Raw genomic sequence first — 25938 nt, 5'->3', positions numbered from 1 at the left:
CAACCTGAAGTTAATACCAACTTTGATTCAAATATCCATTTCTGCTCACCTTGAAAGTATAGGTCAGCACTGTGTACAGGAAGCATATTGTCCCCATCTGAGAGGATTTTTAAAGTAAATTTCTCAATGGAATGAACAAGACATTAAGTATCATTCCTGTGAGCTGAATTTTTGTCTTTGAATCCAAATGTATTCTATTCAAAAGCATGAATAGTTAATACAGCTTAGCACACACACTCTTCTGTGCTTATATAACTATGTCTCCTGTGTTCTCTTCAGTTTACTGTCAATATGCCACTGGTTAGCCTTGCATTCTTTGATTTCATTCAGGAAGGGAAAGAAATTGAAAATTTTAGTTTACTGTTTGTGCAGAATTTTCTTGGTTGCACCTAATGGCTTAGGACCAAAATAAGAAGCTAAGTGAAACATCTTAGTCCTACAGAATCAATCACAAAGAACTGTTTTCAGCATAATGCAATTGAAATTCAACTATACACGGAGAGGAATAGGTATAGAAAATGCTGGGAATGCTCAGCAGGTCAAATGGTAGCAGAAAGTGAAGTGAAAATTCCAGACCAATCTTGAATCGGTGAAGGGCACCCGACAGCTGTGGCAGGGCTTGAGTGCTGTCACCTCTCACAAAGTGAAACCAAGCAACATAGGTGACAACAAGGGTTTGCTCCCAGATTAGCTCAATTCCTCTTATGCTCGTTTTGACCATCAAGACATGGAGACAATGTGATGAACTCCCACAGCCCCCAGTGATCGTGTGACTTCAGTCGCTGAGGCCGATATTAGAGCCTCCTTCATGAGGATGAACCCACTGAAAGCATCCAACCCAGATGGGGTATCTGGCCAAGTTCTGAAGATCTGTTCTGATCAACTGGCGGGTGTGTTTACTGATATCCTTCACTTATCTATTAAGCAGTCTGAGGAATCCACCTGCTTCAATCAGTCTTCATAGATACTGGTGCCTAAGAAGAACATGGTAATCTTCCTCAATGACTATCATCCAGAAATACTTAAATCCACTGTGATGAAGAGCTTTGAGAGGTTGGAGATGAAGCATATCAACTCCTGCCTGAGGAGTGACTTACATCCGCTTCAATTTGTGTACTGTTGCATCACAACAGGTCAATTGCAGATGCCATTTCATTGGCTATTCACTCAACCCTTGAGCATGAAGATGCATACATCAGGTTGCTCTTCGTTGACTACAGCTTGGCTTTCAAAAGTAATCAATAACCTTCAAGACCTCGACCTCAATACCTCCTTGTGCAACTGGATCCTCGACTTCCTCACTTTTGGACCCCAGGCAGTTTGGATTGGCAAGAACCTCTCCTCCATAATCACCATCAGCACAGATGCGTCACAAGGCCATGTGCTAGTTTGCTACTTGACTCACTTTATACTTACGACTGTGAGGCAAAGAGCGCTTCAATGCCATATTTAAGTTTGCTGGAGACACCACTGTCATTGACCAAATGAAAGGCAGTAATAAATCAGCATATAGGTGGGAGATGAAAATCTGGCTGAGTGGTATCATGGCAATAACCTCTCACTCAATGTCAGCAAGACCAGGAGCCGATTATTGACTACAGGAAGAGGAAATCAGAGGTCCATGAGCCAGTTCTCATCGGAGGTTCAGAAGTGGTTAGCAACTTTAAATTTCTTGCTGTCAGTTCGGAGGATCTGTCCTGGGTTCCGCACTTAAGTGCCATTTGAAAGAAAGCACAACAGTACCTTTTCTTAGAAGTTTGTGAGGATTTGGCATGTCATCTAAAACTTAGACAATTCTCTATCAATGTGCTGTGAAGAGTATATTAACTGGCTGTATCACAACCTGGTATGGAAACGTCAATGCCCTTGAATGGAAAAGCCTACAAAAAGTATTAGCTGCAGGTCAGTCCATCTCAGGTAAAATCCTCCCAACCTCAATACCTCCTTGTGCAACTGGATCTTCGACTTCCTCACTTTTGGACCCCGGTCAGTTTGGATTGGCAACAACATCTCCTCCAAAGGAGATGATGCGCTGTCAGAGGGAGTCAGCATCCATCATTGAGAACCCCCACCATACAGGCCATGTTTTCTTCTGGCTGCTGCCATCAAGAAGGAGATACGAGAGCCTCGAGACCCACACCACCAGGTTCATGAACAGTTATTACCCCTCAGCCATTAAGCTCTTGAACCAGAGCATAACTTCACTCACTCCATCACAGAACAGTTCCCACAACCTATAGACTCACTTTCAAGGACTCTCCATCTCATGTTCTTGATATTTATTGCTTATTTATTTATTATTATTAGTTTATTTTTGTATTTGCACCGTTTGTTGTCTCCTGCACATTGGAGTTTGTCCATCTCATTGGGTGCAGTCTTCCATTGATTCTGTTGTATACCCGTGTATTTAATGTGAATGTCCACCAGAAAATGAATCTCAAGGTTGCCTATGGTGACATAGATATACTTTGAACTTTGACAGCGAAACAGTTAACTTTTCAGGTCTGGACCCTTCATAAGTATCATGAATCAATTCTGATGAAGGCTTATGATGTAAAATGTTAACTATAAACTATAAGAGCAAACACAAGGAAATCTGCAGATGCTGGAAATTCAAAGAAGTTGTAGAATGTTGTAAAATTAGTCAACTCCATCTTGGGTAATAACCTCCATAGTATCCAAGACATCCTTAAAGATTGGTGCCTCTGGAAGGCAGCATCCATCATTAAGGACCCCCACCACCCAGGATATGCCCCCTTCTCATGATTACCATTTCTTTCTTTCTCTTTTTTTTTCTATAGAGATGCTGGGGGGGGGGGAGAGGTTAAGGGGAGGGGAGATGGGTTATATACTTTTTTTCCATACTTTTATTTTGTAACTACTTGAAATACAGTAAAAAAAAGTTTATAATAAGAAAAAGGAGGTACAGAATCCTAAAGGCGCACAGTCAATGACTCAGGCACAGCTTCTTCCCCTCAGCCATCCGATTTCTAAATGGACATTGAATTCATGAACATTACCACACTACTTTTTTTAATTATTTTTTAATTTATTTTTACATCACTTATTTGAATTTAACCTCTTAATATACATGTATGTTTACTGTAATACTTTTTTCAATAATTATCATGTCTTACATTGTACTGCAGCTGCTAAGTTTAAAAAATTTCATGACACATGTCAGTGATATTAAACCTGATTCTGATACATTTTTTTTAGTAAGGACACATGAGTCTACTTTTTTTTTAGATTTGTGCTTCTTTCTAAAACATAAGACAAAAGTTACAGCAAAAGTGGAGACCAGAAGCTCATTGATTGTGTGATTAATGTATGCAAGGACAATTTAACTAGTCCCGTCCGACTGCCCCTCTCACTACCTTCTCTCCATAGTCATGCAATTTTCTTACTCTCAGGTAATTATCCTCCTCCTCAATCTTCTGTATAAGCCATTAATGTTCTTCTATATTCTAGATGCAAACGACTCGCAGCTCAAACCTTTCCTTCTTGTCATTCTTCCTTCTTTTTCCAGTCACTTTTCCTGGCTGTTGACCCCAGAGACAATAGGAGCAGTTTCTCTCTGGTCTTCTGAGTTTCTTTGTGATTTTAAACACTGCTATTGAATCCCATCTTGACATTTCAAACAACACAACCCTAGCTTCTGCAGACTATCCATATGACTGGAAGAACTCTTATAAACTTTTTCTGCATTCTTCCCAAGCCTTTGGCATCTCTGCTGATGTGTGGGCTTTGAGTTTAAGCCTTTATGATAACAGTGAAGAAGAGCTTGCACTGTCTAAGAGACCTTCCCTCAGAATGTATCTGAATCAGGAAACAACATTGTATTCCTTGTCGCACAGTTATTATTGCAGACATTGGCCACAGTGGCACCTTCAAAGTTGAGTTACCACATTCCGTCTTATTAGAACGAAAGCAAAGGATTTAGCATTTATGTGATTTGAGCATTACAATCTCAGTTTATGTTTTTGCATCGGTTAAATTTGTAGCTTTGCATCACAATAAGGCCAAGCTGCTAAGTATATTTTTTCTTGAACATTTCCACTCAAAAGTGTTTTGCCAAATGTCTCTGTCAGATTGTATTAAATGGAGAAGGAAAACTACCCTATACAGCACAAAAAAGATTATTTTCAACGGTATTCCATAGTATTCAACAGTATTTTCTTGCAGGCACTTACAGGAAAGTAAAGAAACACAATAGAATTTATGAAAAACTATAAACAAAGACTGACAAACAATTTGTAAAAAAGGCAAATTGTGCAAATAATACTGAGAACATGAGTTAAGAATCTTGGGAAAAGAGAAAAAATTGACAATGATGCTAAGTTGGAAATTTTGCAGTCACTCCAGTGACACTAATGCTTCCTTATCATACTGGCATCCTAATGATCTTGCCTTGTTGTGGAGGTACATCTCCTCTGCACAGCTGCTTGATGGTCCCTCCCTTTCGTGGAACTGGATGAACATATGCCACTGAAACACACTCGTGGGTTTCTCCCTGTAAGGAATATTTTACACCTGGAGCTGTCTCTGCCTGGGAAGCTGATTGCAAGGCACTTGCAAGAACATTACCCAGGAATCAGTAGAGGGAGTTGAAATCTCAAGTGGAGATTGCTTCAGATCCCCGCAATACCACTTGGAGCAGACAGACAGAGAGGTTGAGATTTGCTGTGATGGCCTACACATTCCTGCCAGCCCTGGCAAAACCTCCCAGAAAGGAGCTATCCATTCCCTGTGGATCTAGTGAGGCATCCTCTATTCTCACAGAATTGCAGTTTGCTCACGTATACTCTACTAGCAACAGGTAGATATCCAGTCTCTGGAAAGGATCAGACTAAAATTTTACAGAGTCACGTCGTAGTCTTTGTTTGGCTTGATCTGTATCTCAGTGAAATTAGAAACTTGTTCCATCAGGTGCTTTCACTGATGTTGGTGTGTTGCCAGTGTTAGGCATCTGAGTGCTGATCACCTGGACAGTAAAAATGATGCCCTCCTGACTGTGCGATCTTCAACAACATTTTTGATATGGATGCTGCTTTACTCCTTGTCAGCTCCTAGGTTAAGCCTGACAGGCTGGGTATTGCACCATGTATTTGAGAGTGCATCCCTACGAACTTCCACCTCATGTCCCTATTCTCGGGCAGTGCTACTTCATGGACTCGCTGTTTGGCTAGCTGACACAATCAGTACTTTTATTCCCATCCAACTACAATTCACAAGTCCCTCATCCTGCTGTTTTTCCTTTCCCTTTTTCTCGCTCTCTCTCTCTTTGCCTGCCTCCACGGCTTTCCAAACTTGCCCTTACTATATTCCCTATCTGGCACCACCTGCCTGTCATCTTGCACCCTCCTCAGTCCACCAGTCGCCTTGGAATCCTCTTTTGTCATTCCCTTTCCTGTCTTTATGCTCACTCTCCACTCTCAGTTCTACCCGAAACCTGGACAATTTCTTTCCTCCACGAATGCTGCTCTTCCACAGATTGTGTTGATATGATCAGTACTTCTTCCTCTGCTGCTCCATGCTTTTTGCTGGTGATTAGGGGAGGGGGTTGTTTTTTGAAGTGACCTCCTGTTTTGCCCCATTGAGCCTTAAGCACCATAAAATATCGGTGCAGAAGTAGGCCATTTGGCCCATTGAGTCTGTTCCACCATTCAATCCTGGGCTGATCCATTTCTTCCAGTCATCCCCACTCCCCTGCTTTTGATGCTCTGGTTAATCAAGAACCTATCTATCTCTGCCTTAAATACACCCAATGACTTGGCCTCCACAGCTGCTCGTGGCAACAAATTCCACAGATTTACCACCCTCTGACTGAAGTTATTTCCTGCATCTCAGTTCTAAAAGGACATCCTTCAATCCTGAAGTTGTACCCTCTTGTCCTATAATCCCCTACCATGGAAAATAACTTTGCCGTATCTAATCTGTTCAGGCCTTTTAACATTCGGAATGTTTCTATGAGATTCCCCCTCATTCTCCTGAACTCCAGGGAATACAACCCAAGAGCTGCCAGATGTTCCTCATACAGTAACCCTTTCATTCCTGGAAACATTCTCGTGAATCTTCTCTGAACCCTCTCCAATGTCAGTATATCCTTTTTAAAATAAGGAGCCCAAAACTGCACACAAGACTGCAAGTGTGGTCTCAAGAGTGCCTTATAGAGCCTCAACATCACATCCCTGCTCTTATATTCCATACCTCTAGAAAAGAGTGCCAACATTGCATTTGCCTTCTTCACCACCGACTCAACCTGAAGGTTAACCATCAGGGTATCTTGCACAAAGACTCCCAAATCCCTTTGTAACTCTGCATTTTGAATTCTCTCTCCATCTAAATAATAGTCTGCCTGTTTGTTTCTTCCACCAAAGTGCATGACCATACACTTTCCAACATTGTATTTCATTTGCCACTTCTTTGCCCATTCCCCTAAACTATCCAAGTCTGTCCACAGGGTCTCTGTTTCTTCAACACTACCCCCTCCTCCACCTATCTTTGTATCATTAACAAATTTAGCCACAATTCCATTAATATCGTACTCTAAATCATTGACATGCATCGTAAAAAGCAGCACTGACCCCTGTGGAACTCCACTGGTAACCGGCAGCCTGCCAGAATAGGATCCCTTTATTCCCACTCTCTGTTTTCTGCCGACCAGCCAATGCTCCACCCATGCTAGTAACTCCCCTGTAATTCCATGGACTCTTATCTTGCTAAACAGCCTCATGTGCAGCGCCTTGTCAAAGGCCTTCTGAAAATCCAAGTACACTACGTCTCCTACACCTCCTTTGTCAACCCTGCTTGTAATTTCCTCAAAGAATTGCAATAGGTTAGCCAGGCAGGGTTTTCCTTTCAGGAAACCATGCTGGCTTTGGCCTGTCTTGTCATGTGCCTCCAGGTGCACCGTAATCTCATCCCTAACTATTGATTCCAACAACTTCCCAGCCACTGATGTCAGGAGTGTTGTAAATATTGATCTTGGGGCAAGTAAATTTTTAGTCCACCATGAGGTGGAAAAAAGATCTTTTGAGTTGTTCTGGTTCATGCGCTAGAAAGTGACACAATATGTAGCCGTATTAAATGCTGGAAATCCTGGTTTATATTTTCTCCTGTTGAATGTAACTTGTACATGCTTTCCACTTGATGGCAGCAAAGACACCAGTTTCCTCAATCATATTGCATTCTACACACAATTTTGTGTTTTGATTTACTTCAGCATTTTTACCTCTTGCAGTTTTTTTTAAATGTATGTCCTTCTTTACTTCACTGGGCAGAAGTATGATAAAGAAAGCAGTGAGAAAAACATATAATCCTGCTTTTAAATGATCAGTAATTGCACAAGTATTAAATTAAAACAGCTTCAGGGTAACAATTTTTACTGAAAAAAATCTATTGTCCATCATTGGCTGTAAATCTTTTTTTTCTTAATCTATTCACAGTGGTACTCACTGCACCAGTTTGGTGCATTGCAGATTGCGGTGAATTTACACATTTCACAGTGACTGACATGCAATTCTTCACATTATGTGATGCGTAGGATTTATATATAGTTCTGTGTGAATACTGAACATGGATAGCAGTACACAGTCATGAGAAAATCTGCAGTTGCTGGAAACGCACACAAAATGCTGGAGGAACTCAGCAGGTCCTGAAGCATCCAAGGAAATGAAAGTACATTCTGGCAGCACGAGGCTACATTGAACAACAATAAAACCCAAATTTTCTGTGACTTTTTTTGCTGATATTTTTTCTTTTAATCTTGAAAAATTAGCACCACGTCTATGAATGTGCAGCGAATAAGGATTTTCAAAATGCAGCCTGAGCATGTTTAGATACCAAGGGACCTGGAGAGTGGGTGGGAAAGTGTATTTGAGAATAAATCAGATATGGTGATAATGGACAGTAGGGGTTTAAGCCAACTGTTGTTCATAATTGTTCTTTTTAATCCCAAATGCTGGACTAATGAAATAAATTGAACTGACTCACTGTGTTCGTGCTTATAAGACCCGGCAGAGAGCCTTCAGATGGTGATCAAATGCAAATATCAGGAGGGTTTGAGGCAAGGTAGAAAAACCTACCATTGATGCAGAAAAAATAATTTGAACAATTTCACTTCTCCTGGTCTTGTTCATAGCAAGAGTCAAGGCTGTGTGTTTTCTGTTTTGGCTGTTAAGTGGTTCCTAATCTGCCTTTATGAATTCTTGTTTTTCCAGAGCGAAATATTCACTACAACATGTCTTCATTTAATGAATCGGTTGGACTGGGATATCTGAAGACTCATGCGATAGAGTTTGTCAAGTATCTTTTGTGGTGCTTTTAACAAAACTGTACATTTTTTGGTAATTACTACCTTACAAGCTGAGTGACTGAGAAACAAATGCTGTAGAATTTGCACATGCTTTTGTATCATGTATTTGTATCATGTTGTCAGCTTCCAATGACCACAGACTGTTGTAGCTCATTTAATGATAAGAAGCAACTCTTTCTACACTACAGCATTGGATGAAAGCTATTGTCCTGGTGAAGCAACTGGCTGATCACTAATTTACACTAGTATAGAGATAAATTGCCGTGCTTCTCTCACTATTTTCCATTTAGTGCATATGAAGTGAACAGTACATTCCATTGGAATTGGAATTGGTTTATTGCCACATGTACCAAGGCACAGTGACAGCTTGTCTTGCGTACAGATCAATTGATTAGACAGCACATTGAGGTAAAACAGTAACAGAACTTAAGTGTAAGAGCTACAGAGAAATGATCACAGGTCAACTTTATTTGCCAAATTCACTTCCATGCTTTTGGGAATTCGCTGTGGTGTGTTGGTCAGGGCACAACATGCAACAAAAACAATAATGTTCAACAATGATAAAGAATTATGAATCATATAAAAATACAGTTGGAGGTCAAAGTACAGATATGGAATAAAATGTGCATAAATATATAAATAGCAGCATGTATTTACAATCTAAACAGCATGATGGTTTAAAGTGTTTACAATGCAGTGCAGTGACAGGTGTGGTAGAGAGAGGGGGTGGAGGTGCTAACTGGAATGGTTGATCAGACTAACTACCTGGTGGGGGGAGAAACTTTTAACGATGGTGTGAAGTTTATGATTTCATAGCCCTATAGCGCTTTCCAGAAGGGTGCATTTGGAAAATACTGTTTGCAGGGTTTTAACTGTCCGTAATGAAAGTGCAGGTAGACAATAAGGTGTAAGGTCGTGAAGTGAAGAGTATCTTATCATACAGGTTAATCATTCAGTAGGCTTACCAGAGTGGGGTAGAAGCTCTCTTTAAACTAGTGGTGTTTTCAGGCTTCTGTATTTTCTTCCTGATGGGAGAGGGGAGAACAGGAAATGTCTTTGATTATGTTGGCTGCTTCACTGATGCAGCAAGAAGTGTAGACAGAGTCCATAGACATGGTTTCCTTCATGTGCTGAGCTGAGTCCACAGCTCTGTACAGTTTCATGTTGTCACAGGCAGAGCAGTTGCTTTATGACGCATCCAGGTGGAATGCTTCCTGTGGTGTATTGATCAAAAAAAATTGCCAAGGGGCGATGGGAGCGTGCCAGTCTATCCTCTAATTTCATAGCACAGGGTTTTCAGGAACACCTAAGGATTCCTGCTTTTGCCGCCTCATCAACTTCATGTTGTGTTCATGTTGGCTGGAACTGACCAATTTTCTTATCCGGAAAATTCTCAAATTCGGATTTATTCGTCAGACAATCATTAAAGCATATAATAATTTAAAAATTAACGCAAACAGCACCTTTCATTGTTTGCGTTAATTATTTTTATTATTGATATACAGCATGGAATAGGCCCCTCCAGCCCTTTAAGCCATGCCACCCAGCAAACCCCCAGTTAAATCCTAGATTAATCATGAGCGGATTTACAATGACTAATTGACCTACCTACCAACGGAGCGTCTTTGGACTGCAGGAGAAAACCAGAGCAGCCGGAGGAAATCCATGCAGTCATGAGGGAAGCATGCAGACCCCTTACAGGCAGCAGCGGGAATTGAACCTGGGTCACTGATACCCAAAAGTGTTGTGCTAACCTTTATGCTTTTGTGCCGCCCCTAACAATCAGCACGACCCAAGGATGTGCTGGGGGCAACTTTCAGGTTTCACCACACATTCTGGCACCAGCGTAGCGTGCCCACTGTGTTCAGCAGACCAAATCAGCAGCAGCACCAATAACAACAACAGAACAAGACCAACAACAGCTAAAGAAGCCCCTTTCCCACCCACCACCCCCTCACATACAGGCAGGGCTCCAACCGCAACACAGGTGGTATCCAGACCTCCAATCCTTCATCTTTGCTGTCAAATAGTGTCAGAAAGTAACAGTTTAAATTCTTGTATCATCCATCTGGAGTCTCTTTGCTGATGATGAAACTCCCGTGGATAAAGACAAGCTGCCTCTGAACCTGAAGCAGTGGAGTGGGTGAACCATTGACATTACAAGCTTGTGGTTTATAACAAGTTTTCTTAAATAATGCTTGAAGCTTTTTTTCTCTAACCTTTCTGGTATTTGTGCTGTTAAAAACCCTTCCGTAGCTTGCTTGAGGTTCAGTGTCCAAAGTAAAACAACAGACGTGGTCTGACTGAAAATTTGTATTAAAAAGCATCAGATCCTTAGATTTGAATTCTAAAAACTTTGGGATAAAAGGTCATCATCCCATTAGCTCTGCATCAAAAGACTGAAACAGCAGAGTATGTAGCATGCGGCCAGTGCGGATTAAGAGTAATTCTGTAAATGGGAGGTAATTTTTTTGAAGATGAAAGCAGTTGTTTTGTGATTTAGAATTTGCTGTGAAGCTGCCTCATGTGGCTGTAGACTGTCTTTGGAAATAAAATGAGGAAAATAATTCACATCAAGCAAGAGCTCAGTAAGTGAATTATTAGAAAGAATAAAGGTACCGGGGTTAAGACAAAAGGCAGTAACAACGTTTGTAATTGACAGCCACTGTAAAAGGTGCAACAGACTGGAAACTCAGTTTATGATTATTTGACAGCAGCTCTTTGCCCTTAAAAATAATTACAGCTTATTTGTATTTGTAAGTTCGTACTTTTTCCTCCCTTTTATGCTTTTGAGTTAGATTAACGTTCTTAATTAAACATGAAATGTAGCAATTTGCAGTCATAAATTAGAAAATGGGAGGGATTTACCTATGTCTTGCAGACATTTGAGTCTTGTAACACCCTAAAGAGATCAATGTCAAGGCTCTCAAGGACTCCAGAGAAGTTGGGCTGCTCACAACTTATCAATTTCCACCCTGTATGAAATACAAAATATCCACGACAAAAGATGGGCTACCCTGAAGTCTCTGGCATCTCTGTCCACCAGAATTTGTTTGTTAGATTTGTGCCGGGCCCTCGTGGATGTTTCAAACCACACACAATATTGACATTAGGCAAATTCAGCAATTTGTCAGTGCAACTGTGAAAACAAAACATTACGAACAACATCAGTCCTGATTATATGGTCTTGAATGCCTTGATGTAATATTTGAATATTTACTGGAACATCACTCCCGTGCAAAACGGGACCAAAGTAGTTATTGAAGTGGTTGGTAAAGTAAGCAGGATAAATAATAATGAGAGTATAAAGCCTGGGTGTGTGCATACATGCAGCTGCAGCTGTTTTTGCTCCATTTTCCTTAATGAGCTTCACAGTTATAATAAGCGACAAATGAGTCGTATTTACCCCAAGGGAGGACGAGTGGATTCCAGTAATTACATGCCTCAGATCTTCTGGAACGCGGGCTGCCAGATGGTCTCACTGAACTTCCAGACCCCAGGTACAAACTGTTGTCCAGCCAGCCGGATTGTCAAAACAGGATTTAGGAAGCTGCTCCTAAACAGATGCCCTGGATAAAGTACAATCATTTACCAGTGGCATTTCCTTTGGCAGTCATTCACACAGCACAAAATTAAGCATCCAAACCCAGCAAGCCATGAAAATGAACTGCGTAACTGCTGCATTACACAAATGAAAAATTGTATGGTTTATTTCATGGTCACTGTTTTGATTTAGCATTGTATATGGGCAAATTTCATTTACAGTGCCGATCAAGGCACATATGGAACACAATTCGAAGAATTAAATAGGTATCATTTGCACCATTCCATTGCAAGTTTATCTTAGCGTACACCTTTTTGCCAATACTTTCTTCAGACCCTTTAGAAACCAGAAAACAGTTCCCAGCATTTTAGAGGAGGATAATACAGAAATGAAACAATACACAATGTCTTTTTTTTTTAGATATTTGCAGCTATGTGGGGTTTTTATCCAAATGTCCCACCATACATTTTATAAACGCAGTGCCTGATTCCATGGTTGGTGCATTGTGAGAATTGTTAAGTATAAAATTTTTATCATGGGAAACTTTGAAGGATAGGCAATCACAAACTGTGTGCTAATAACTTTCTATGATGCACACTCTGGGCTTGTAAAATTGCGCATCATTTATCTCTTTATTCAATCAATGGGCTAGTTTCAGAAAATAAAACATGATTATAAATGAGAGTGAATGTTCCTGTGCCCTCTGGTGCAGGCACTTTGGTTCAGATGTTCCAGTATTAGTGAAGTCTATTAACTTTTCTTGGAGAATTAGACTGTGGGAAGTTCTTACTTCCCATTTGGTTCAATAGATCATGATTTATTTAAAACCTGTTTCAGAAGTAGTATTTATTGGGCATGTGATTTGTTATACTGCTTTTAATACATACAACAATGGATGAATTTATTTTGATTTTAATTACACAGTGTCCTGTGTTAAACTCATTATTAATATAATTATGTTAACACGTACTATCCTCACAGCATCTAATGAGTGGTGATCTTTATTCTTATCAGTTATGTTGCTTTTGAGTATCAATTACAGTATTCTAACTGCAATTTAGTTTCCAAATATCTGTCTCTCTTTTTGGTGGAAACTGTCCTGGTTTTAATACAAAACAGACTAATTAATGCTCGATTGAAGTTAGCTGTGTTTTAAATTAAAACTAATGCTTATTTTCTATAAATTATTTATATTTCAATGATAAAATTAAGATGAAACTTTTATCATTAAAATTTCCAAAAATTCTTCTTTAGAAATTGTATTTTGTTTTTCTTCCTCACATAAGATCTAATTTGGTATTGTTGTATATTATGTAACAGATTTGGCCATGCAATTAAATCAGGGAAAGTTTGAATACAATGGATCATGTGGGTGAGTAAATTATCATTGCTGTGACCTGCCTACAGTTGGAAATATTTTTTTGAAAAACTGCATTGCCACAGATCTAAATATAAACACAGTTCATGCTCTCCGTAGCTTATGCAAGCAGTTATTTAATATCATGGAGTTCCAGTCATCTACTTTGAATTTTTATCAAGTAGGGTTGGTTGCTTAGACCATATGTACTCTCATAAACACAAGAAAATCTGGAGATACTAGAAATCCAAAGCAACACACACAAAATGCTAGAAGAATTTAGCAAGACAGACAGCATCTATGGAAATGAGTAAACAGTCAATGTTTCACGCTGAGACCCTCTTCCATATGTACTCTGTTCAGTTAATTGAGCACTTATATTAACTGTGAGGAATGATTTAGTATAAACAATTTTCATTGCTGTATGAACTCAACACATTTTCTAAAAATACTTTCTTAAATTTGAACTGTACTGGACAAGTACATTTAAAAAGTTTCACCAAACTAGAATGCTCCAGGGGTTCAGAAAGTTGCTGATGTTTCAAATGAATAGCGAGATTCAAACTTCAAGACATGAGATAAAACCCACTCCTTACTGCTGCCCAGGCTTTTGAAAGTCATAGTTTTGTCTGGTGGCACCATTATTATCTAGATCAATCATATAACCCAGAGAGTGTGATGATACTGTATTCCACAGAGCTCACACTGACCAGGTGGTAAATTTTGAACCAGCCATCAGGCAAAAAGTTGCTCTGAGTTGCTAATAATCCAGCAATATGACTTCAATGGAAATGAGGTATAAGTAACTAACAAAACCCTCTTTGATAACTTCCTTGCAGCCATTAACAGTATAGTTTTAATTCAATCTGTATTTGTGACTAATACAGTCGTGAGGCAAATCAAATTACCTTCTTGCAAAGTTCTGCTTAGCAGTTTGTATGAAAATGAGAGGGCCTAAATGCATTGAATAAGGAACCCTTTATAAAATTATTGTTGAGAGTGCTTGGGGAAGAGAGGGCAAGGGGATAAATCAAAAACAATTATCAATTTTTGAGTGGGTTCCTTTGCATATAATTTTAAGAGCTTTTAGTAGACCTATGATGAAACTCATAGTTTCTCTTTAGAGGACAGACATTCAATGAGATTAAGAGAAATTTCAAGACTTCAAATAGTCAGATTCTGTCATGGTATAATCAATGGTTAAATAAAAGTTTGTGTTAATGAATTTAAGTTAGTTACCATTTAGTAGTTAATATAACAGTGGAAATGTCTTGAGTTAAATTTCGTATAGTACCATTGAACCAATTTGCTAGAAACGATGACAGATTAATGTTTCAGGTGACTATTCACATTCATTGCAGCTTCTCAACTCTTATTCATTTGAAATCAGCAAGGGCTTCTGCCAGGTTGGGCTGGGACATTTGACTTTTGCACAAATAGTCAGTTTAAGTGGCAAGGAATAATTGCGAGCAGCAAAACAGGAAGTGGACTGACAGCAGAGGTATACAAGGACAAAATGCAGGAGAGAGAGGGGTTATAAATCACTTTCATGCCTTGTGCTCCACTGAGGTAGAGCATGTGTCATGTATTAATTTTAATTTTTGTATAGTAGTGCAAAATGACTTATGAGAGCAAGGTTTAACTTAATTCATTGGGGAAAATGAACTCAGTGAACTGAGGTGCTTTTCAGCTAGTGTTCACTCAGTTCTCCTTAGCGTAGGTTGAATAAATACATGTATAAGAAGCACAAGTATCTGGTTCGGATCCCAAGTGATGACTGCTGTTACTTCTCTGGATTATGTTGTCTTATGAGGATTTACAAATCATTGTGGGTCACCTCCCACAACAAGAAGTAGTCAGAACATTTTTAGGAGGAACTAATCCCATCATTTCAACATGGTATCTGCAGCAGATCCTGATTTGTCAGAGGGCACACTGACTGGATTCCTACAACATGAGAAATAAAGCAGATTTGCTGGTTTCAGATGTGGGTACGTGAGCAGAGAGTTTCCTTGTCATTTAGTTTTGTGTCACAGCCTACAAAGCACAGGAATCTGCAAATTCCTGTGTTGTGAATACTACAAGTTCATATTTTTACCTTGAGTTGACATAAATAAAACAGTGCTCCGCTGAAATGCATCCACGTTTGATTTGGTTGTTATTGCCATAAGTATTCTTAAAATTGTACGTAACACTTTGCCAGAGCTCTTAGGCAGCGTGTATGTGTCCAGGCATCTGTTTTTTTTTTTAACGGTACCACCTTTGGAATTCCTTTTAAACTAATAGTTATCTGCTGAAGCCTGATTTCATGCGTCGACCGGATCGGACTTTTGATCCATTCTCTGAGACTCCTGTGGATGGTGTAATTGCAGCTACCTGTTCTGTGCAGGTAAATAAGGAACTGGTATCATTTCTTGACTGTCTTGTCATCAACTTCAAATTCAAATACATAAGACATTTAGTAAGCCAGCTTCTGAAATCTATTCCAAGCTGACAAACAGCAATCAGTTGTGCACATCAAAGTCTGTCAAAACAAATGAGATAGAAAAAGAAAGCTGCATTTTTGATCGTAATTTCTCTCACTCAGCTTCTTACAGAATCCTATTTTAATTGTTTTTGAATTTCATTTGAAAGAAAACCAAAGTGTAAATTTCCAAAACATAGCTTGTGTAATATGTTTTCCTTCTGCAAGTTTCAGCATCACATCTTCACCTGTTTCAATCCATCCTTGGTGCTAAGTATTTTCAGCTGCATGCAAGAAGTTAATGAGTCTGTATCATCAAGTGTTTCAAATGGGGAAATTGCATCATATGCCATTTTGATAATGATTATCTGTAATAGGTAAACTGGGAAATTAAAAGCCTTGCTTCTATACATGGCAGTAAAAATGTCCCATCCCTCCCTTTCTCTGTCTCTTAGCTCATATACAGTGGGCAATAGATTTGGGGTTCTTTCTGTTAAGCTCACCAAAGTTGAGAAAGTGGCAGAATGAAAGTCACTTAAAACAATCCAGTGAGGAAATTGGAGATATAGCCCTCTTTATCAAAATAAAGGCACAAGGAGAAGCCAACCAACAACTGTACGCTAGTCCAAAATGAATGCCAGTGAAAGCTTCAGATATTTTCAGAATTCCCTGGAGATTGCAGAAAAAAATGCAAAATTAGGGTTGTGGCCTGCCGAACTGCACCTTCATGCAACATTAATGAGCTAAATAAAAATCAGTTGAATTACCTGTTTAATATTGATGTGTGATATTCCGAGGTGTAATTCACAATTGATATACTCCTCTTTTCTAGGTGATATCAGGCCAGTTTTTATCAGATAAGAAAGTTGGTACGTACGTAGAAGTAGATATGTACGGTCTACCCACTGACACAATTCGAAAAGAATTCCGAACACGTATGGTCATGAACAATGGTTTGAACCCAGTTTATAATGAGGAACCATTTGTATTTCGGAAGGTAAATCATAAATCTAACACTAATTTCTAGTATTATTGTTGGATCTTTAAACGGAGTTATAATTTTTATCCACTTACGTCAGTCATAAGAATATGCAGCCTCTGAAAGAGGATATTCAGGCCTTTATGACTGTCCTTGGTTTCTGGAAGAGCACTTGTTTAGTCTTGTTTCTGAGTTCTATCCTCCTATTTCATTGTCATGAAAATGTTTTCTTTATAAGCAGAGATGCTATTTCTTGAATCTGCTTTTGTATTTTAGGATGCCTGCATTTCAAATCCTAACACTGCTGACCTTAAAAATGATCTCCTCATTCCCTCATTGGCTTTTGCAAATTGTTCAAATCCTGTGCCCTCTGACCACCCAATCAATCTGATACAGTGCTCGGCAGAAATTTAGCCAGTGGTCACCTGGATATGATTTATTTTGCTTGCTCTTCATTTTGGCTGATTATGCAATATTTATTCCAAAATGTTTTCCATTTTGTTTTAATATCCTGAAGCAGACCAAAAGAGAGCCAAAAGAAAAATCAGTGACAGATTTGTTATGGAGAATCTTTGAAGAGTAACCATAACCATGTCCCCTGGTGAATCTGTAATGTCTCAGAACACATCTTACACAATCAAGAAAGCTCAACAATGCCTCTACTTTCTAAGGAGGCTGCAGAGAACTGGACTATGTACATCATTACTATGATCTTCCATAGATGCACAGTAGAGAGTTTTCTAACATGTTGCACCGCTGCATGGTACTAAAACTGCACTGCGGTGAAGAGGAAGGCTCTGCAACGGGTAGTCAGAACTGTCCAACGCATCACCGGCACCAGCCTACCCACCACCAAAGACATATATACAGAAAGATGTCAGAAAAATCGGCCAGTAAAATCATGAAGAGTCCCACACACCCTGTTCATGGACTGTTCGTTCCACTCCCATCAGGGAGGAAGCTACCTAGCATCCGCACCAGGACCACCAGACTCAAAAACAGTTATTTTTCCTAGATAGTAAGATTGATCAACTCGTCCACCTACAAACCCACCCCATCACATCCCCATCAACCCTAGTTTATTTCCTGTCAGAGTCGCCTTATGTACAGATATTCCTGTACGTAGCATCACTTTATGTACGTACAATCAGTCTATGTGTATAAGATATCTTCTTTATTTATATTGATTCTGTTCTTTTAAATCTTATTGTGATTACTTTTGCTCTGCATCGGATCTAAAGTAGCAAATATTTTGTTCTCTTTTACACCTGTGTGCTAGAAATGACATTAAACAATCTTGAATCTTAAATTTTGAATATGCTGAATGCTTAACTTGTCCCCTTTGGTATTTTTTCCTGTATTTTATGTGTAATTGCTTGCATTAAAAATTGGACTAAAGATATATTACAGTACACATGGCAATATCTCACCATGTATTCACAGAGCTGATAAACCTAAGCATTCTAGTAACCATCTGATTCTGCAGCTGACAGAAGAGTAAAAACTATATTGAGATGCAAAGTAAAAGATGTCTCCGAAAGTAGTGCTGACTATCCACAAAGGAAGAATAGAGTTTGATGTCTTCATTATCCAGAGTTAAAACTGGTGGAATGAATTTGGGGTGGGTTTCTGTTGAATCCAGTGAAGAAAAAAGAACAGTTGTAACTCCTTGGTTAACAAGAGGGTCTGAGGACATGCCAAGCAACTACAGTCAGTTTAACCTCAGTTGTGGGAAAGCATTTAGAAACAATACTCAGCAAAAAATCATGGAGGCACATAGAGATACTTGAATTAATTAAAAAGGACCAGCTTGGTTCTTGAAAGAAAAACGTGTGGCTCACCTGATTGAGATCTTAGCATAGAACATACAGTAGAACAGTACAGCACAGAAATAGGCTCTCTAGCCTACAATGTCTCTGCTGACCAAAAAGGCAAATTAAATTCCGTCCACCTGCTTGCGGATTATACGTATACCCCTATTGCGTGCCTATTCCTGTGTCTATTTAAACACCTGTTAAACATTGATGTGATGTCTGCTTCTACCTCCTGCCCTGGCAGAACATTCCACTCTCTATATTAAAAGTAATTTCCTAGTAACTTTCTTTAAATCCAAATCATTTAATAGACTTGCCATGAAGAACACCACTAGTGACAGACCTCCTAACAGAATAACACCTTTTCACCATTACCCTCTGTCTTCTATGACCAAGCCATTTTAAGATCCAATTTACCAACTGATAGTGGAATGCATGTGGCCTAAGCTACCAGGACATCTAGCACTGAGGGACCTTGACAAATGCTTTACTAACGACCATGGAGTCAGCTTATCAGCTTATCAATCTTCATTATTATTTCCTCAAAATCTTTTTGATGTGACAATGCAGACGTTGATGAAAGGATTACTGGAATTGCCTTCAAAGGCAGTGGTCTAGATCACAAAATGCCCATGACTGTCAGTGGTAGCACAAATAGGAAACTGGCTCAAAGAAATTATTAGAGTCTGCTGATAATCTAGATTGGATTAGTCATCACCTCACAGAAGATCCTTGCCTCTGCACAGCCTTATTTGCACCTTTTGCTCCTGCCCCAAATGACTAATGTTGTAGTGAGCAGCCTATTAACCCTCCATTTGACATTCACTGCAAGCTACTCATTTTCATATAGATGACCAAATCCTCAGTACCAGAAAAATGACTGACATGCCCAAGGTTCAACCTCCATCCTGTGTTCTTAAATCACTGTCAGAACTAAGACAGATCCACTCATCCACAACCTTAGAAGAGTTAAAAATGTTTTCTATTTTTTGTACAGGTGTGGTTGTATTTTTCTTTTTCAATTTTTATCCTCCTCATTTCTGTTTTCAGATGTTTATTTTAAGAACAGTTGCTACCTTGACGACTCTAATCCGAGCCCATCACAGCTATTCCCTATGTTTTATCCAATACTCGCCCTGTCTGCAACTTAACAAGCTTGTTTTCTCATTTTCCTGGTTCTATTAAAAAATCCTAGACCCAAAATATGAGTTCCTTTTCTCTCCCTGCTAACACTGTCTGACTTATTGAGTGCTTCCACTTTTATTTGTCATAGACATCCAGCACCTGTACTTTTTTTTTTAATCCAAGTATTTCAAGTGGGTCTCTTAGTGTGAGCGGCCTGTGGGATGGCCAGCAAAGGAGCTAGGTCATTTTATTTGTTAATGTATAGATGATGGAACTCTGCTTATTTTAACAAGACAAGGTCATGACAAATGCTCAGCATGTTTCCTTTAAGAAAATAAGATGCTGATGCTTAGAATTGTGTGAACTCCTTAAAAAGGAGTTTATTAGGTATTTTGTGTCAGTTTTTATGGTGAAGGATATGACAAATATTGCATTCATAATAAATAATATTCAGTAGGGGAAATTAAATACCATCATCACTTTTTGTTCATTATGTGCCATGTCATCTGACATGGGCAGTCATGTTCTTTCTGTAACCATGTTTGTTCTTGGCAAATTTTTCTGCGTAACTGGTTTGTCATTGCCCTTCTGGCCAGTGTCTTTATAAGACAGTTGGCCCCAGCCGTTTTCTGTCTGCCTGGCATCTGTGGTCACATAACATGGCTTGTGATCTGCACCAGCTGCATATATGATTATCCATCACCCATGGTTTCACATGACCCTGACGGGGGTTGGGGGGTGGTTAAGCAGGTATTACACCTTGCCCTGCAGACTAGCAAAGGAAAGAAGAGCCTTCCACCTCCTTTGGTAGAGATGTATCTCCAGCCTACTACCCCATCGTCACTAAAGAATCAAAAATTAGGCAACTAATGGTCTTGAAACCCATAATTCCAGAACCTGATGGTTTGCACGCCAGGCCTCCAAAAGAAGTGGCCCTAGTGATAATGAATGCATTACTGTAATTTTCCAAAGTTCCTCAGATAGTGGAGAGGTGCCAGTGGATTGGAAAACTATCAAGTTGATGATTTTATTCAAAAAGGGCGAAAAGCATAAAGCAGAGAACATTTAGCTCGATGTATTATTGTAAAAATATTAGTATCAATTATTAAGGAGCTAAAAGAGTAAGTGTTAAAGTTCTAACCCGGTCAAACATAAACATCATGTCGGACATATTTATTTGAGCTCCATGAGTATCAGCCAAAGTAGATCGAGGAGAGCCAGTTGATATAATATATTTGGACATTTCAAAAGGCATTCAACGAGATTACTTGTTGAACGCAAATATAAATTCCAAAGGTAAGCACGCATGGTACTGGAGTTTATGAATTAGCATCAACAGAGGGCTGGCCCACAAGCAAGATGCAGAAGGTCAAGTAAAATTGTCATTTTCAGGATTGATAATTTGAAACAAGTGAGGTGACCTAGGGATCACTGCTGGGCATGATCAATGACTTAAAGGGTGAAAGTGAGTGTATTATAGCCAGGTATGCAGGTGATACAATAATAGGTGAGAAGAGAACCTGTGAGGAGGATACAAACTGTTTCAATGGTGAAGTTGATGACTTACGTGAGTTGACAAAATGTCAGCAAATTAATAACATAGAAAAATATGAAGTTGCTTACTTTGGAAGGAGGAATGGAAAAGCACCATCATTTAAATGGAGAAGTATGTGGTCTACTGTTCTTGGTCCTTTTATTTTGAGGAAAGACGCATTATCATTGAAGATGGTTCAAAGAAGATTCACTGGGATGATTTGGGTGTGGAAGGATGGTCTTGTGGGGAAAGGTTGAAGAGTTTCTTCTGTGAAGAACAACAGGTGTTTTATTGAAACATATTCTTAAATGGAGCAGGCTAAAGAGTCTTGATTCTTCTATCTTATGATTTTAAGTAATAATTCACAAGTGGAGAAATGCAATTGTATTTTTAAACTAGACAGATGATTTTGTTTCTGCAGTACCAACAAATTTAAAACTTGTTATCTTCCAGGTAATTCTGCCTGACCTTGCAGTGTTGAGGATAGCTGTTTATGATGACAGCAACAAGTTGATTGGTCAGAGAATCTTACCTCTGGACGGGCTTCAAGCTGGCTACAGGCACATATCCCTCAGAAATGAAGGCAATAAGCCTCTATCGTTGCCTACTGTCTTCTGTAATATTGTACTTAAAACCTATGTTCCAGATGGTTTTGGAGGTGAGTTCACCAGATTATCAAACTGTAATCGCTACTTTATCACAGGAACAAATTCAAAATTGCAGAGGATATCGTTAATTGTAATGTAAAGCTGCCCACTCTTGTTCTTTAACTCCCACATAATAGAAAAATGTCATTCTGTGTTTCTGAGTCAGAAAGCTCTGGGTTTTCGTTCCATATGAAGATGCAAGCACGTATCAGTTAATATTCTGAGCGAGTGGTGTGGTATTGAAAGTGCTGCCTTTTAGATAAGATGATACTTCTAACTTCCCATCTGCTATCTTGGCTGGCTATAAAAGATGCATTGATAGTATATGGAGGCATTATCCACATTGCCCTGTTGAGTGCTTGCCCATCATTAAACATCATTATGACAGATGATCTAGTTATCAAAGTTCAAAGTACATTTATCATCCAAGTATGTAGACAACCTTGAGATTTATGTCCTTGCTGACAGCCACAAAACAACGAAACCCAATAGAATCCATTAAACAAAAGAAAACTATCAAACACCCAGTTTGCAGAGAGAAACAAACAAATGGCGCAAACAATAAAAGTAAACAAATAGCATTCAGAACTGAAGTCATGAATGTGACTCCACAGCCAGACATCACTGCAGCTGATTTTGAAGCCCATTAGTTACAGGCCGCAGACTCCGTTCAGTGTGGAGATGAGTAAACCTCATGGCGCAGCCAGCTGAACTGGGTCATCTGTCGCCTCCAGCCCTGATACCCTGAACTTTCCAATTGGGCTTGGCACTTAAATCAGTCAAACGTTGGGTCTTTCCCACTCTTGGGCCCAGGCTCCACCTCGTCTCTGCTCACCTTGCCTCAGTTCTGTCACATCAAATTGCCTTCAAGTCCACTCCAGAAATGGCCATGCTTTGGCTTATTCCTCGCTCTCTGGCCCAGGCCCTGCTGCCTCGATTTGGCCTGCACATGCCATGCTGCAACCGTCTTTCACCTTCAAAACTTCTGCTCACATCACAAAAATGGCAGATCGTACAGGCGGTTCACCAGCACAGTGCTGACAGGGAATTAAGGGCTATTGTCTGCAGTGGTCATTTACTGCAAACGTGTGTTTAATAAAGCATTTAGTTGTTTTATTTGCCACCAGCAAGTAGTCGTTGAGCTTCACCAGTGTTATCTTAAACCAGAAATAATTATGAAACCTCACTGTGAGAAAATTAACTACATTCTCTTTTAGTTTGTTAAAAAAACACTAAAACCTCTTAAAAAAATTCCATTGACTATTATGTATTTTTGGATGTTGTGCAGGGTAATATATATATATATATAACAAGTCTGTAGTTACTTTTGTCTATTGTTTGCAAATAAAAGATAGTTCCTCTTTCAACCGCGACACCTCTTCCTTGCCTTGTGACCTTGCTGAAAGTACAAATTAGTGCTAGATTCATTTAATCAGACACAAAGTAAACAAGTCTGTAGTTACTTTTGTCTATTGTTTGCGAATAAGAGATAGTTCCTCTTTCAACCACACCACCTCTTCCTTGCATGGTGGCTATTCTGAAAGTACAGATTAGTGCTAGTTTAAAAACTCCAGTCATGTCTTTATGGACTTGGTTCATATTTCACTCTTCATGGTGACGCCAGTCCTGTTGTTTATATTTTTAACAGCTGAGTCCTGAACTGAAGTCAACAAATTTAGGGTGCACAGCTAGTAGAGGTGTCATCCAGTAGTCGAAGATGACCCAGGTTTCATCTGGAGCTCAGTACTATGTGAAGCTTGCACATCCTCCCTGTGACTGCAGGTTTCCTCCACGTTCTCCAGTTTCCTTTTACAGAAATGCAGGCTGATAGTTTAATTGACAACTGTAAAATGAGCTTAGTGTCTGAGTGAGTGAAAGAACCTTGGGAGGGGGTGGTGTTGGTAGTGGGGATTGATTTGAATGTGGAACAAATATAAATATATTATTGGATTAGTATAGATGGACACTTGCTTGATGATTGATACAAATTTGATAGGCTAAAGAGTCTATTTCCAAGTACTACAACACCATGAATAAACTAACATATTCTATCTTTTCACTTGTCATGCATTCTAAAGTAGTTGTAGCATTTTTATCACCATCCAGCTATGACCAATTAACTTAATGCAAATGGGAATAAGCAATGTTGTGTACTTAAGTCAATTACATGTGATTTTTGCTAAATCAGCCATGTGAATACTTAGCTAAGCAGTTTAGTTATTTTATTTGTAATGATGTGCTTGTGTTCTGTAAAACAAACAGAGCAGTTTAGACAAACTTTTGTGCAGATTATCTATTCCCTGCGTTTACTGAATGGGAATGGGCACATTGCAGTTTGGGTCAATAAAAACACATCTACATTATCTGTGGGTTGCAGAGCTCACTGACAAGTCCAATATCTGCTGCCCATTCTGAATTACTTTTGAAAAAACGATGGTGAAATATAATTTATTCTCATAGTGATGTTGTATAGAGAGTTACAGGATTTAGACCAAGTGGAAATCAAAGAGCAGGGGTGAATTGACCATCAGCACCCACAACTAACATACATTGTAGGACGTACAGTTTGTCCCTGCAAAGTGAAGTCCTCAGTTCCCACTGGCTAATTTTATCAAGCTTCTTTGATATGACTCTCTATCAAATGCTACCTTCATGTCAAACTTGGTCACTGCCAGTGTCTGCCAGTCCAGCCTCCCAATTTCAGCTTTCTGTGAATCTCTGTTGTCCATATTCTGTGTTGCAAGACCCCTTGTCCTAATTCAATATATTGGCTTATCAATATCACAGCAGCCAAGTGTTTAAAAATTACCTTTTGTTAGATGCTCACAAGACCTTGCCATAATTCTTATTTTCTTCAACCATCTCAGAAATTACCTCCAAGAATTCCTCTAACTTTAATTACTCCAGCATCTCTTCTACCTGCACCCCATCACTGTTAACCATATTCTGAAATACCTTTATAAATCTTTACATCTATGCATTAAGATCTATCCACAGTGCATGTGGGTTTTTTCGATAATGTTTGTTTGGTTTCCAGAATTGAATGTTGATTTGAATTAGGTTTAGAGATACAGCGCAGTAACAGGCCCAACGACCCCATCCTGTCCAGTTACACCCATGTAACCAATTAATTCATGCCTTCGGAATGTGGGAGGAAACCGGAGCACACAGAGGAAACCGTCATGGTCACGGTGAGAACGTACAAATTTCTAACAGACAGCAGAGGGAATCTGACCCAGGTTGCGGCCGCTATAATAGCATTGTGCTGTAATAGTGCTGTGCTGCCAGGCCACCCCGAAATCTTGGGTTGTGCACTTGGTCATAAAGATTGTACATTCAAATCCCGTTCCGGCATCGTAGGAACAAAATCTAGGTGAAGAGTCCAAGTCAGTAGCGGAAGGTGTACTTCATTCTATAAAATAAACAAATTTGATGTGCAAGGTATCACTGTTAACCTTTCCATCATTTTTTCCCTTGACAAATATTATGTGGATGTTCTTGGGGCTTGAGATAATTACAAAAATGAATACATTTGAAATATCTATAAAATATTTTGTGACATCCAGGGGTCATGAAAGACATTAAATAATTTTTGTATTTAATTTGCATGCCTCAACAGTAGAAATTGTCTTTTTTTAAGTTGCCTTAATGTGCTTCTTTCACCAAAAGATATCGTTGATGCTCTGTCAGATCCGAAGAAATTTTTGTCTGTGATGGAAAAGAGGGCTGACCAAATGAGGGCTATGGGAATTGAAACTGTATGTAACAATATTTAAGTATTATTTTTAATGCAATTGATTAGCATGAAGTATATTTTCTTTCATTTGGAACATTTGAACAAACTATATTTTCTAAACTGTTGCTATAAGCCAATGAAAGTCACCAAATGATTTTATCTTATAAAATGAGATTTACAAGATTGATCCTGGGAATGAAAGGGTTTAGGTACGAGGAACATTTGATGGCTCTGGACCTGTACTCAACCGGAGTTTAGAAGAATGAAGAAGGATCTTATTGAAACCTTCTGAATATTGAAAGGTCTGGATTAAGTGTACATGGAGAAGATATTTCTAGTTGTAGGAGAGCCTAGGACGAGAGGGTACTACCTCAGAACAGAAGGACATCACTTTAGAACAGAGATCAGGAAGAATTTCTTT

At 39.2% G+C, this 25938-nt stretch overlaps 1 protein-coding gene across 6 annotated transcripts in view; it reads left to right on the top strand.

Moving 5' to 3' along the window:
• Positions 1-25938, top strand: part of LOC132403024 (1-phosphatidylinositol 4,5-bisphosphate phosphodiesterase beta-4) — a 542946-nt gene that overhangs the window by 398596 nt on the left and 118412 nt on the right. For all 6 annotated transcript variants that reach the window (XM_059986236.1, XM_059986232.1, XM_059986233.1 and 3 more), the window contains 7 exons: positions 8223-8307; positions 11693-11817; positions 13182-13233; positions 15505-15607; positions 16515-16679; positions 21588-21792; positions 25451-25539. In XM_059986236.1, coding sequence (XP_059842219.1) covers positions 8223-8307; positions 11693-11817; positions 13182-13233; positions 15505-15607; positions 16515-16679; positions 21588-21792; positions 25451-25539 — 824 coding nt within the window. The remainder of the gene's footprint in view (positions 1-8222; positions 8308-11692; positions 11818-13181; positions 13234-15504; positions 15608-16514; positions 16680-21587; positions 21793-25450; positions 25540-25938) is intronic.

Source organism: Hypanus sabinus, chromosome 12 (assembly GCF_030144855.1).
Source record: "Hypanus sabinus isolate sHypSab1 chromosome 12, sHypSab1.hap1, whole genome shotgun sequence".
Taxonomy (NCBI): domain Eukaryota; kingdom Metazoa; phylum Chordata; class Chondrichthyes; order Myliobatiformes; family Dasyatidae; genus Hypanus; species Hypanus sabinus.
Note: the sequence above shows the minus strand (reverse complement) of the source record. Positions and strands in the feature narration are given on the sequence as shown.